At 43.0% G+C, this 14,603-nt stretch overlaps 1 protein-coding gene across 3 annotated transcripts in view; it reads left to right on the top strand.

Annotated features, from left to right (window-relative positions):
* Slc25a12 (solute carrier family 25 member 12) overlaps window positions 1-14,603 on the top strand; it is a 189,011-nt gene that overhangs the window by 138,687 nt on the left and 35,721 nt on the right. For 2 of the 3 annotated variants that reach the window (XM_052726698.1, XM_052726699.1), the window contains exons 5-6: window positions 5,548-5,687; window positions 13,361-13,507. In XM_052726698.1, the coding sequence (XP_052582658.1) occupies window positions 5,548-5,687; window positions 13,361-13,507 (287 nt within the window). Of the gene's footprint in view, window positions 1-1,349; window positions 1,454-5,547; window positions 5,688-13,360; window positions 13,508-14,603 lie in introns of all 3 variants that reach the window. The other variant, XM_052726700.1, reaches the window with a different exon arrangement.

The raw sequence follows: 14,603 nt of genomic DNA, 5'->3' as shown, positions 1-14,603 counted from the left end.
CTGCCATGCACTTATTTCGATTTTAAAAAAGAAAGGCATTTATTGTTTTTATCAAAGATTTAATTTTAAACAATAAACCCAAACAAACAAAACCAAGAGAACCTCTCAACTGTTTACTAATAAACAAATATAAAACATACCATATGCTCTAGATTTTCTATCAAATACTCATGCACATTTCACTCCCACATGCTTGTGAGGAGCAGGGACTCATCAAAAGGAACGTTTCCAAGGACACGCCCATACTGTAGAAACCTTCTAAATCAGGGGTGCCTTTTGATATAGTACAGTGTTGGTGTCAGCATACAGCAAGCAAAAAATGTATTCCACATGTGCCTTTGAAATAGACTTTTCTCTCAAGGGAAGACATAACCATCACTGTTATTCCAAGTGTCGGGACATGGTAGTGTAAATACCAAGAACCTTGTATGTATGTGCCCTTTCTCTGTGGAGACAAAACTATAGATATGGATTCTAATACCCCTAAGACTAGGGTAATTTGGTATGCAGTAGGGCCACGTGGGTGTTCGATTAAATCAGGAAGAAATTTTAATTTATATTGTTTTCAGACATCACAGAAAGGACTATTTTGGAAAAAAAATACACAAGCTACTAAAGTAGCTTCGAGTTTGAGGTTAAAGGAGAGTATTCGCTGGGTTCATGTCACTTGATGGTAGACTGTTGTTAATGTTAAGGCTTGTGGCTTCTGTGATGTTCTTTAACTGTGAATCATCTTTCCTGAGAAACGACCCTTTGCGTGTATTTGGCACAGGACTGCTCTATTTGACTGATCACACAGTAATCCCTTCTGGAGGTAGGTAAGGGGCTAACAGACACCTTCCCGCAGAGTGCCAGGGGAGTTCACCCAGGACACTAATGCCCTCCTGGAAGTGGAGTCGGAAGGAAGCCGAGAGAGTCTGCATGCTTCGGCTGGGACTTCCTCCAGCAGTTCCTGCCGCTGATCTTCTCTGTTGTTATTGTTGCTGCTGTTTGTTCTCTTTTCCGGGTTCCTAGTTGTTCCTCTTCTTTCCTCCCAATTTTTCCTTCACTGAAAAGCACATCCACGAGTCTCACTGTCGTGTCTGTTCAGTTGTACACAAGGATAGTCACCATTTACCACAGGCATCCTAAGGGCCTCTCTGACTTCACCCTAAGAACTGTGCCGGTGAAGCCCGGCTGTTGAGGGAAAAAAAAAAATCTCCCCTGGCAATAAGAACGCTTGGTCTCAAGCCTTTAAGTTGGAAGGAAGCAGCGACTCCTGCTGGGCTGGGATCCTTGAAATCAGGATGTCAAGCTGGGCTGATGGTAGGCGGGCTGTGTCACGGGGCTGATGGCTTGTATACCTACAGGAGGAGTTCTCTGGCCACACCGTTGGTACAGCAGCTCCTTCCAGGCTCATTCATGGAGCAGGCATGGTGGCAGTCTTGGAGAAGAGTGCCAGCCCCGGTCAGAGGTAATTTTGTACTGCAGAAAGGTGATAAAGACCCTGGAGGAAGCGCCCTTAAGAACCAGGGTGGGCATGAGGGTGGATGAGATGGGGAGACACAGTGTGGGCTGCTGGGGAAGTGGAAACCTCTGTTAAGACATATTTACATAATATGTTTCAATGTGTATTTCACCTAGTCCAGTCTTTATAAGTGACTGATAGAGCTAAACTGACTAATATAGGTCTTGGAACATTTTTCCTTAATCACATTGTCACCATTACCTGCCCTCCTGACAAATCACGTGCTCCTCTCCTTTTGAGCAAAGAGAACATAATGACAAGCTACTTTTGCTATCTGGCCTCAATTCCCTCTTCAAAGGAATTGTAAGGCATCTTTTTTTCCCTTAAGCCCATGCTCTCTGCAGGAAGTGAAAAAGTGGTCTATTGTTTTCTCTGTCAGAAACATGAATGGACTCCTGTTTCTCTTAGCAGTACCAACCTAGTATAACCTCCTGGATCATGATCTTGCTGCCAAGATGTCAGGCCAGGCCAGAACTGTGGCCACGGAAATAGTGCTCGTAAAGAGTGCTAGTTAGAGCTAAAAATCCTTGTTTGCCACTGGAAAGACGGGATTCTCTTTGGGTGGGAAACTTGTTCCTCAGAGCAGTGAGATGACTCAGGTATGCTCGGGGTTTATGATGGTCCCCCCTCTCAGGCCTGGCAAGACCTGGTGACCCACGAAGATAAGTGCTGCAGCTATTGCCTCATGCAGGTATATGCTCCTTAGTTCTAGAACTTTTACGTAATTTTGATTTGTAAACACACCCCAGTGAAAGAACAGTGGTGATTATAAATTGGACTTCAGTAGTTGACCATCTCTGTGACATTCTGAGCCAGCTTCAGGTGATGGATCATGGACTAGATTTGTAGACTACATCTCAAGAGATGCCAAGATAGGTTTACAGTCTTATTTGCCCTAGTGACTCCAGTTGCAACCTGGGGTGTGATGAAAAGGACTGAAAGTCTAATGGAGTAGTTAATCAATTGGCGGATGACGTTACAATTGAAACCACGTACAGAGCTGTCAGGGGACCATCGGGGAAGAAGCGGTAGATGCCCAAATACTGCTTGTGGGAAATACCACTTCTGTATCTGAGAGCCTGCTCTGACTAATTCAGACCACTATTTTAATTGCTTGAACAGCAGTCTAAGATTTCAGAGATTGCTAGGAAGTTAGTAAGAGAGAGTTTCCCACTAAAGAGCTTTTATTATATTTTGTTATAGGGCTGGGGTATGGCTCCGTGGTAGACTGCTTGCTTAGCATTGGTGGGGCATAGGTTCGATCGTTAGCACCACTTTAACAATTTGTTTTTAACTATAAAGATTTTTTTCTAATATGTTGTATACATTTAGTTTGTGAGCCCGGTATGGTAGCTCATGCCTGTAATCCCAGTCTTCAGAAGGCTGAAGCAGGAGGATTGCCGAGAGTTCAAGGCCATACTAGGTGACAGTCTGAGATGTTGTTTCAAATAACAAAACCAACCCAAACAAAACTCTGCCAGGCAAAATAGTGTAAGCCTGTAATCCCAGCCACTTGGAGGCTGAGACAGGAGGATTGTAAATTCAAGGCCTACTTAGGCTTCAGAGTGAGTTCAGGTCCAGCCTAGGTAATGGCACCCTGTCTCAAAATAAAATATTCAAAAGAATTGGGGGTGAGGAGTGGAGATCAGTAGCAGGATGTTTACCTCAAATGCTTAAGGCCCTGGGCTCAATACCCAACACGACAAATAAACACACAAATAAAGACGATTTAGTTAGTAAATATCCTTTTGGTGATGTCAGAAAAAAATAGAAAAGACTATATTTTTTGTTTGTTGTCTGAAGGCTTTTGAGTCTTTGACCTCATTTGAGGCTTTTTCACACTTAATTTCCAAACCATATAAAAGGGACTCATTTTCATCTACCGTTACATAAAAATTAGGCAGATATTTGTCCTTATCTTTTGCTTTAGAGATAGCTTCATGCTAAGCAGACTCCGACCTGCTATGTAGCAGTGTGTACATTTCCAATTAGATAATTGAATGTTGTGCATTTCAACCTTTAAAGTCAAGGTTACCGTGAAATAACTCATTTTCTTTAGTGATCTTAGTATCACTTCATATATACAGTGATTTATGTTATCCCATTCTGCATTCCATTCTGCTTTTTATCTTTTAGTTTAAACTCCTTTTTTGTTAGACTTTTTTTTTTTTTTTTGAAACAGTCTCCCATGTAGCCCTGTCTGGCCTGGTACTTTTCATGTAGACCAGGCTAGCCTTCAATTCACAGAGGTCCTCCTGCCTCTGCCTCCCGAATGCTGGGATTAAAGGCAAACGCTCTCATGTCTGGTTTGTTAGACTTCTAAAATAAGTAGTTAGTTAATTTGGGAATAGAGTGACTAATTATATTAGATAGATCCTAAAAACATTTTTTCTAGTAGTCCATATTTTAAACATTTTACAATCCTTACTGTTTTAATTGTTTTATAAGCTTTAACATATTTTACAACCTGAAATTTCACTTGCATGCCCCCCCACCCCCCGCCAGGGTAGAGACTACTGGGGATTGGATCCATGATCTCATACATGATAGGCAAGCATTCTACACAAGCTACATCCCCAAGGCCTAGTTTTAAGGGTGATCTTTCCCATCGATTTGAGCCAGCATCTCATGAGTTGATATTGAAGTCTTTTCAGAATAAAAACCCCATGCGGTGTTTAGTTTATGTTTATTTAAAGTGAACATACTTGACCTGGGTTGAAAACCCTGAGATCTTGTTGCCACTTAGCTGAGAAATCCTGCATCCATTTGAGAGAGAAGATGAGAATCCCATCTCCCCAGTGACATCCAATGCCTCCTTCCGACTTTGCTACATCCTGTAAACTAGAGCTTTTGCCTTGAGTCCAGACTGCTAGGACAGTTCCAGTTCAGAGCTCCACCCAAACGCATCACTTTCATTAAGAAAAAGGGTATGTAAGGCAAAGGGAATCCACTATACCATCGTCAGTTAGGAGGTGGGCATTGTATTCAAAGACTGTCGAAATCAGAGAAGACAGCATAGAGGTGACTATAAAACATTCAACCCATGTTTATTAATTCTTTAGGATAATTGATAGCTATTGATGGCAGAACCCTTTCACTAATAAAATTGGCTTTAATTGGAAAATAATTTGGTTCTTAAGACATTTACTAAAAGGCTTCCTGCTCTCTTAACTTTGCTAATGATTTTTTTTTTTTTTGGCATGAGCTTCTGAGTTAGTCTACCCAGTCTCTGCTTGTTAAAGCAACAGTCATTATAAATGTAAAATTGTAAGGAAGAATGATCTTGCTAGTGCATGAAGATGAACAACAGAGTTCTGGTTGCATCATACAGCGTGACTCGTACCTATCGAGAAGTTAGCATGCCGTGTCTGGTGCATCATTGACAAGCGGATCACTAATTTCACTTCTCTTAAACTATTTTAATAGTTCAGACTAATAATCATGGATTTTCGGGGGATTTTGAGGCTTTGTGGCAAGACCCAATTTTTGACACTATTAGCTTTTAATAAGGGGCTTTACTGCTGAGCTAATGATACGCTGTTGGTAGTATTTCTTAAAGCTATCTTCAATAGTCATATTCAGGCTAGTGTGAATGTAATAATCATGCCTCAATCAAACCATACTTAGTATGACAAATATTGCATTATACTGTAATTTAGGTATTCACGCTTCTGATAAAAGGTTTAATTCGACTCCGTGAGGAACCAGGAAAACACTATTGATTTTATGTTGGAATGTAAAGTAGCAGCTATTTATATTTCGAGGTAGAAATCGCTTCCTAATTAAAATTAAATCGAGAGAAATTAAGAATCTCATGGCCTTATATGTAATGGTACACAATCTTAAGTGAAAAATTATATTTTGTATCAGTTGTGTTCCTGCATGGGTTTCTGGGCACAAAGAGATTTGCAGTTCCTCTTAGTAGAAGCAGACGGTCTTGACTTTTTAAACTTTTCTTAATTCTTCTCTGTAGGAGCATTGCCGTGGACCGGCTGACTCATTGTCAGTGTGACTGATGCCTTTTTCTTTTCCCTTTTAAGAAAATGTCAAGGAGATTTTTGGACAGACTATTATCCATCATCACATCCCTTTTAACTGGGACTGCGAATTCATCCGACTGCATTTTGGGCACAATCGTAAGAAGCACCTTAACTATGTGGAATTCACTCAGTTTCTGCAGGTAGGCGCCCTCCCTGGACACTTGCATTGTCTAGTACAGGGACAGAGGAGGTCCCCACGTCAGCCCATTCTTCATTTCCCTCCCACTGAAGCGAGCTCTTCAAACTCTGCAGCCATTTGCTTTCAGCATGTCCTTCCATTTATTTAAATACTCAACTTACAGTATCCCTGCTTAATCTTTCCACGTCAGCTGGGTTTGGTTGAACTCTAACTATCTGAGATGAGGGCTTCTTTTACCTCTCACTGCCAAGCACACACTTGGACATTTTCCATGCTCATTCTTTCTTCTTTTTCTTTTCCTTTGGTTTTTTCTTTTCTTGTTTGTTTTTTTCAGGATAGGGTTTCTCTGTGTAGCTCTGGCTGTCCTGGAACTCACTCTGTAGAGCAGGCTGGCCTTGAACTCATACAGATCTGCCTGCCTCTGCCTCCACCTTCATCCTTTCTATAGTTGTGTCCTCTGACCTCCTCATGTACACCATGGCAAATGTGCATGTATACACACACACGCGTACAGACCCACAGAGAGACAGACACATATCCACTAAATAAATAAATGCAAAAACAATGTAGGATGCACATAGGCTATATGGGAGAGATGTTTAAAGTATATAGGGGAACACTCATAGGCTATCTGCAAATAGTGGACCATTTAGCTCTTGGTGTCCATGGGGAGAGGACCAGTAGGGTTGGGTCCTAGAACCAAACACCTCACAGATACCGAGGGACACCTCTAATTAATGACTGGAATTGTTAATTTGTTTAGGATCTCCAGGCTTCGTTGACTTGTCTACTTAGTAATGGTAACTCATCCTGTCATTACTGGCAATCTTAAATCTTAAAATCTCTGTTGTGCATTTAAAAACAGGAGGTTATCAATAAGATAAATCAATTTCATATTAGTGGGACTCTCCAGCAGCCTTCCACCTGAAACAAAAATTGAGGGCCAGGTGTGTGTGGCCCAGTGCTTGGCATGCGTGAGGCCTTGGGATTGATTCCTAGTATAGCAGAGGATAAAGAAAATACGGGACGGGGAGGATAAAATTTCACATAAAATATAAAATGAACCCTTTAAAAATAGATAGTTTACTGGCTTTTAGTACATTAATGGTATTTTGCAACCTCTGTCTTATCCCAAACATTTTCATTACCCCAAAGAACAGCCTGCATGCACCCTTTTAGAAGTCACTCCCCGTCAATATTTCTCTCCCAGCTTCTGGGAACTACCAATCTGCCTTTTGTTTTGAATGGCTATAACAATCCTAGACAATTCATGTCAATGGGATTGTATGACAGGACTTTTTGTGTGTCTTTTTCCTCCACTTAACATAATATTTTAAAGAATTTTCCATATTAGGCCAAATGTGGTAGCACACAAGAAGGCAGAGACAGGCTCTTGAGTTTGAGGCCAGTCTGGTCTATACAGAGAGTTCTAGGTGAGCCAGGGATACATAGTGAGACCCTGTTTCAAAAAAAGAATTAGCCATATTGGGAGTGGGGTTGTAGTTCAGTGTAGAGCGCTCACCTAGCGTACGTGAAGCCCTAGGTTCAATGACCTGCACTGCAAAACAAGACAACCACTAGGCCTTTAGCTGGGTGTAATGGTTCACACCTGTAATCCTAACACTTGGGAGGTTGAGGCAGGGGGATCAGGAGTTCAAACATGCATTTACATCACACTTGGCCATATGAGAAGACCTTGTCTTAAAAAAGAAAGAAACAAACCGAACAACGAAAGAACTATCCGTATTTGATCATGTAGTAATACTCTATTTCTCTTTTTTTTAACCTAATAACATTTATTGTATAATTAACTATATTTTTGTCCATTCATGAGTTGTTCTGACCTTCTGGTTCTTGTGCGCAGTAGCTCCTACAAACCTTCATATTCAAATGTTGGTTAGATTACGTATTTTCAATTCTTTTGTGTATACCTAGGGGTAGAATTGCAGTCTTCCAATCCTGTATTAAATCCTCTGGTGTCCCTCTGTCCTTTTCTTTTGTGGTGATGGGCTTCGTACCTAGGACATTATGTGTGCTAGACAAGTGCTCTCAGTGAGCTGTGTCCTGGCCCCTGGGTTTGACAGTTGGAGGAGCCACTGGAGTGTTGTCTATGGTCATGGCCCCGTGTCCTGGTGCCCTCGCGCTCTGGAGGTGAAGCTGAGCCTGCTGCATGGCTGCTGCTCTCTAATAACCATCACCCCTTCATCCTGGAGATCCCAGCGTGTTTGCCCTTCTGCTACACCGCGTCTCCTGTTCCCTGGGTTTCATCCACCCTTAATAATGGTTTCCTTCTTTTTGATGGAATGTGTCCTGGATTAGCTCTCTGAGAAAACTAAAATAAAGAATGTTGAGACTTTTCTCATATGGAAAAGGCTCTTGTTCCATCCTAAACTTAAATAGTTTGACTGGATATCGGCTTTTAAAGCATTTCTTCTATGCTTTCTGCCTTGTGGTGTTGACGCTGAGAAGCCCAGGGCCATTCTCATTTCAGATTTCTCTTGCACTCTGGAGGGTTTTAGGATTCTCTCTCCCTGCCTGCCCCCCCTATCTCATTAACGGTGGTTGGTTTCTTGATTGGTGGCTCCCAGGTTTTGATCTCTTATTCAAGAAATTGAAATAAGGGTATACACAGATTGCAGTCTCAAAGAAACTTTATTCGGGAGCAGAGTGATAGTACAGATGAGAATAGACAGAAGTACATGATGCTGAGCAGTGACCGCGTGAGTGAGAGAATCATCATAGGCCCCGGGTGATTGCCTGAGGCTTCTTTTGTGGGGTCTAAAGGAAAGAAGGACTTGCTACTAAGGGGCGTAATTTGGTCTTGGTCAGTTCTCTATTTAGATTGACCAATTTGAGTTATAAACCTTTATTGCCCGTATTTCTTCCCACAATGCACCTGATTTTAATCATATGCATACCCAAGTATACATAGACGTAAGATGGTAAATAGCAGGGCCAGCAAGATGGCTCAGTGGGTAAAGGGACTTGCCACCAAGTCTGATGAACTGAACTCATGACAGAAGGAGGGAACTAACTACGGTAAATTGTCCTCTGACGTCCACATGCATATCCTGGTGCCCCCCACCCCCGCCCCATTTTATAAAGTAATATTTTTAATTGAAAAATAATTAAAGATAGTAAATGGAGGTTTTCTTAAAAGCTCACTCAGAGGATATGATTTGCCTTATTGCCCACGTAGCAAGACAAGTTCATGCTGGATTGGCTCCTCCCACCCTCCTATAGCATATAACTGGGAATGCATTTGAATAGAAATTATCCATGTTTGATTGCTATGGGGAAGAGAAACTCTCCTATTATTTGGAGGAGGGCGCATATGCAACTTGATACAGGTGGAGTCCTGGGTTACACAGGTTACCAGGTGCGTTGTTAGGGAAAGGTTGTGTGCATGGCCCATACCAAGTAGAGCCATGCTGGCCTGCCTTGTCTTCTTGACGATGAGTTTATTTTATTTACTGATGTGAGTTTACTTTTAATCATTTGACTGGGCATTTGATAGACTCGCATAAGAAAATTTCAATTCGTGACTTTCCCCCTCTTTTGCATTTCTCTTTTAGTTTTCATTCTATTTCCTTCTGGCTCTTTAGAGGTTTTTTTATATTTTATATTCGTTGTATTTTGAATTTTTCAGGAGTTCATTTGGTTTTCTGAACATTTCCTTTTTAAAATGTGTGTATTTTTTTGTTTGTTATTTTAATGGCATAGCTGGGTGTGTGGTATAGTCTGTGGGCCGAGCTGGGGAGAGTATTCCAAATTGGAGGTTAGTTTGGAATAATACTGCTTAGGGTTTCTCCTGCTGTGAAGAGACACCATGACCATGGCACTCTTTTTTTTTTGTTGTTGTTGTTGTTTTTTTTTTTCGAGACAGGGTTTCTCTGTGTAGTTTTGCGCCTTTCCTGGAACTCACTCTATAGCCCACAGAACTCACTCTGTAACTCACAGAGATCCACCTGACTCTGCCTCCCAAGTGCTGGGACTAAAGGCGTGCGCCACCACCGCCTGGCCCAAGGCACTCTTATACAGGAAAATATTTAATTGGGGTGTTTTACAGTTTCAGAGGTTTAGTCCATTATCATCATAGTGGGACATGGCGGTCTGCAGGCAGACATGGTGCTGGAGAAGGGGCTGAGAGTTCTACATCTAGATCCGCAGGCAGCAGGCAGTGAACTGTGTCACTGGGCATAGCATGAGCATAGGAGACCTCAAAGCCCACCCCTACAGTGACGCACTTCCTTCAACAAAGCCACATCTTCTAATAGTGCCCCTCCCTTTGGGGGCCATTTTCTTTCAGACCACCACAGATACACAGTAAGACTTTGTCTCCAAAAAAAAAAAAGCAGAAAAATAGCATATTGTTTTTATTTGAATGTTACCCTACCCTGCCCCCCCCCACCTCTTCAATGATACCAAAGATGGGGCTTTCAGTTTTGAAACTTGCTTTTTTTTTCTATTTCTCTCAAAGTGTGTTTGCTCCAAATTTCTTTTCTCTTCTCCCTTTTCTGTTTGTTTTTAAAAAAGATTTATTTCTTACTTATGTACATGTGCCTGTGTACAGTGTTCATATGCACCGTGTATGTGCAGATGCCCTTGGAGGGCCAGAAAAGGACATTGGATCCCCTGGAGCTGGAGTTACAGGTGGTTGCAAGTCACCCAGTGTGGGTGCAGGGAACTGAACAGGGGCCTTCTGCAAGAGCAGTAAGCTCTCCTAACTGATGGGTCAACTCTCCAGCCGCTTTTTGTTTTCAATGCCATAGTCTCTTGAGTGCTGGAGTTATAGGTATGTGCTAACACATCCAGCTTCCAAATTTTCTTCTTCTTTGGGTCTCTGTTTCTCATAGTGGTGACTTTTGTTGGGTCTGATGGTCCTCTGCTCATGTTTAAGATTAGGACTTGTCGCCGGGCGGTGGTGGCACACGCCTTTAATCCCAGCACTCGGGAGGCAGAGCCAGGTGGATCTCTGTGAGTTCAAGGCCAGCCTATTCCAGGACAGCCAGTACTACACAAAGAAACCCTGTCTCAAACAAACAAACAGAAAAGAAAAAAGAAAAGAAATGGTTCTCTGGGCTGTGGAGCTGGCACGGTATGTAGAGTTCTTGTTGCACAAGTGTGAGAATCAGTTCAATCGCCAGCACCCACACCACAAAGGAGAGGGGCATGTTTATGTAGTTGGATACCTGTAATCCCAGGGCTGTGTGAGGCAGAGACAGGAGGATCACTGGAACCTGATGGCTGCCAGCCTGACTCCAGGTTCAGTGAGAGACTCTGTCTGAATGGAATAAGATGCAGAGTGATAGAGCAAGTCACCTGATATCGTACACACACACACACACACACACACACACACACACACACACACACACACACACACACGAAGCAGTTACCTGCCTATTCCATCAGTCATCAGCCCAGCCTCTGCCCTTTACTAACCTTGGAGAAGACTTAAAAGTTGACTGTCAGTCTGGAGAGTTCAACAGAGGAACCAGAGGCTGATGGAAGCCAGTGCGGAACAGGAGCCTGAGAGAAGGAAACAAACTGCAAGTCTGTATCCATAGCAACTGTTGAGGCCTCCAGCCCTCTTCCCTACTCAGCAGCCAGAGTATAAGAAACCAAGTTTCTCCTCCTTAAATTTATTTATTTTTAGTCTATGTGCATTGGTGTTTTGTCTGCATGTATGTCCATGTGAGGGTGTTGCGTCCCCTAGAACTAGAGTTACAGACAGTTGTGAGCCACCATGTGGGTGCTGGGAATTTAACCTGGGTCCTCTGGAAGAGTAGTCAGTGCTCTTAACCACTAAGCCACCTCTCCAGCCCAGAAACCAAGTCTGTTATTCAAAGTCTCTGTAGTTAAGGCTGACTTTGAACTGCTCATCCTTCAACCTCCACCTCTGGAGTGCTGGGATTACAGATGTGGCTATAGATTGCAGTTCTCACGGGATCTCAGCCTTTATTTGATTCCCATATCACCTGCAGAGCTGTCTGGAGCTCTTGACCCATTGAAAGATTGAGAAAGTTTGACATAACTTGTCTTTAGCTCATCATCACCCTGCTAAGAATTTTCAAAATTTTATTGTGAAATCTCATACACATAGAGAAAACGATATAAAACAAACATATAGCATAATGAATTATGAAACAAATACTTGCTAAACTAATTTTAATGACTTGAAATACTGTTGAGATATCAAAGTCCATGGAAAAATATAATTAAAACCAGATGCTATGCTGTCAGGCCATGGTGGTGCACGCCTTTAATCCCAGCACTCAGGAGGGAGAGGCAGGCGGATCTCTGAGTGAGTTCGAGGCCAGCCTGGTTTATAGAGTGAGTTCCAGGACAGTCAGGGCTATACAGAGACACCTTGTCTCAGAAAAAACAAACAAACAAAACAGATGCTGTGGTGCACGCCCATAACCCCAGTGCTTGAGAGGTGAAGGCAGAAGAATCAGGAGTTCAAGGCCAGCTTTGACTACACAGAGAGTTCAAACCCAATCTAGGCTATGTGAATGAGACCGTTTGTTTTTTTTTGAAAGATATACACACATGTAAAATCAAAAGGGTGAGACTTCAACAAAACATTTTATCTGTCTATCCATCCATCCATCTATCCATCCATTTGTGGTTGCTGGGAGTGAAACTTGGGCCTCGTGTGTGACGGGTAAACTTCCTACCAGGAGGTCCCCCAGCCCCACAAAGTGTGTTGAATATCAGGAAGAGGTAAGGCAGTGCTTTGGTGAATGAATGGCATGGCGACGATAGTGTTTCGTCTTACCTTTGGATAATATTTAAATATAACCAGTTTCCAGCTGCATGGAGCATCTGAAAACATATCATACGTTGTACCAGCACATCCGTTTGGATTACATCAGGGATGCCCAAGACAGAAAGGCTCTGGCTTTCACTTTTGTGTCATATCCTGGGGTCCATTTTCCTCGTCTTAGTGATACTGCTTGTTACAACATTTAGTTTTACAGTAGTTCAAAACATCAGAGAGTTTCTGGATCCTTTTACAGCTGGAGAGTGCCTGTGCCCCAAGTCTGACAGACTGATAATGAGCACAAGATGGTATAGTTTCCTGGGCCTAACTTCTGGTTCAGAATCAGAAAGTGTTGCATTTGCCAGTTGGTAGAGTTTCATACTGAGTTCATTTTTTTTTTTTAAATCACTTGAAGAAAACGGTGTCTGATGTAGAGAGAAGGGGAGAGACTGGCTCTGATTGCTACATTTAAAATGAAAAACTGAAAATGAATGTGAACTCTTAATTCAGGACGTTCTCATGGACGGCAAGAAAGTAAATCATTGTGTATTGTAGCAGCTGGAAGAAGGTGCTAAAACCGCTGTATCTTTTGTTTTCAGTGATGGAAACTTTCCAAGTAAAACCCAAAGGTCCCCCCCCCCCCCCCGCCCCGCCCCCCTCCTAACCCCGCTAGGTTACTGCCAGCTCTGATCCATTCTCTTTCCCCAAGGAATACCATGTATCACGTCCATCAGAAAGCCTCCTTGCACAAATCAGAAGCTTAGTTGTGAATTCAGAGCTGCAGATTGCTTCTCTCTGTAGTAAGGACATGCCGGGGAAGGCCATCTCTCCTTCCTTTCTTTGCAGAACGTGTGCTTGGGAGATAATCCCACCATTTTAATGCTGTTTCTCTCTTTCCCCTGCAGGAATTGCAGTTGGAACATGCAAGGCAAGCCTTTGCGCTTAAAGACAAGAGCAAAAGTGGCATGATCTCAGGTCTGGATTTCAGTGACGTCATGGTCACCATCCGGTCCCACATGCTCACTCCTTTTGTGGAGGAGAACTTAGTCTCAGTAAGTAAGAAGACAGGTTTTCACTTTCCATTTCCTGAACTGTTTTGAACCTCTGGGTTCTGGAATGCCTTCTTGTGTCCACATGGCTCTTGACTAACCAGGCTTCATGTTTAGGTGGTAGAAGGTTAAATAGTGTGTGTGTGTATGTGTGTGTGTGTGTGAGGTGAGTGGTCTTTTCTTAGTTTCTAGCTTCATCCAGAGCTACCATGTTGCTCTCATGTATTTCCAATTTGTTTATTTCCATTTTCAGTGTCCGGTCCAAGGGACATGAGCATTTGTAGACAGGAGACTACGATCATTGTATCTCAGTGCTTTCTTCCTTCATCTTGGCTTCTATTACCTCCCACCCCAGGCTCCGGCAGTCTAGTTAGGACACTCCTTCCTCTGTGTGCTGGAGGGATGATCACTGGCTTATGCCAGAAGGCCTGGAGGAAGTGTGGGGCCACCAGCCTCTGGAGTCACGGCTCTCTGCCCCTTTGCGAGTGTGTGTCCCAGACACAGGTCTTTTGTTCTGTCAAAGTGCGAATCTATCTCAGGTAACCATGTGGACCCACAGCAAACTCCCGTCATCCACTTCCTTACCCAGGGGTGAAACTCCCCTCACTCACCTGTGGTCTTGTCCACACACTGTGCTGTGTGCACGTCTTTGATTACCGCTTGTTTGGGATGGAGGGAAGCCAGTGGGTACTTTGTTGTTTCAGCTGAAGACTATTATCCCCGACTTAGGCTGGGGTAGAAAGATCAACTCCTGGACTTTCTCTTCAGTGGATTTGAGCGTGGAGCATGTCACTCTCCCCTCCACATCTCACCTCCCTGACAACCCCTCCCCCCACTTCTGTGCCTTTACCTCGTACCCCAACCAAAGATGAAAGGCAAGGCAGAAAAGGAATCAAATCAGGGAGGGAAGGAGAGAAGAAAGGAAGAAAATCCAGGGGAAGGATTCACTCAGCGTCAGTTAGGATGGAGGGATCCATTTTGTATTTTCCAACTTGGTTAGATGGCCGTTGCCTCAGTTTACCAAAATACAATCACAATCCTCAGAGGAAAATATTAAGGAATCTGAACCCTGTGGTTGATATATTATGCACCCCAATAA

The sequence above is a fragment of the Peromyscus californicus genome, unplaced genomic scaffold (assembly GCF_007827085.1).
Source record: "Peromyscus californicus insignis strain IS unplaced genomic scaffold, ASM782708v3 Scaffold_7__1_contigs__length_154581171, whole genome shotgun sequence".
NCBI classification, from domain to species: Eukaryota; Metazoa; Chordata; class Mammalia; order Rodentia; family Cricetidae; genus Peromyscus; species Peromyscus californicus.
The sequence above is the reverse complement of the archived record's forward strand: the minus strand, read 5'-3'. Positions and strand labels throughout refer to the sequence as shown.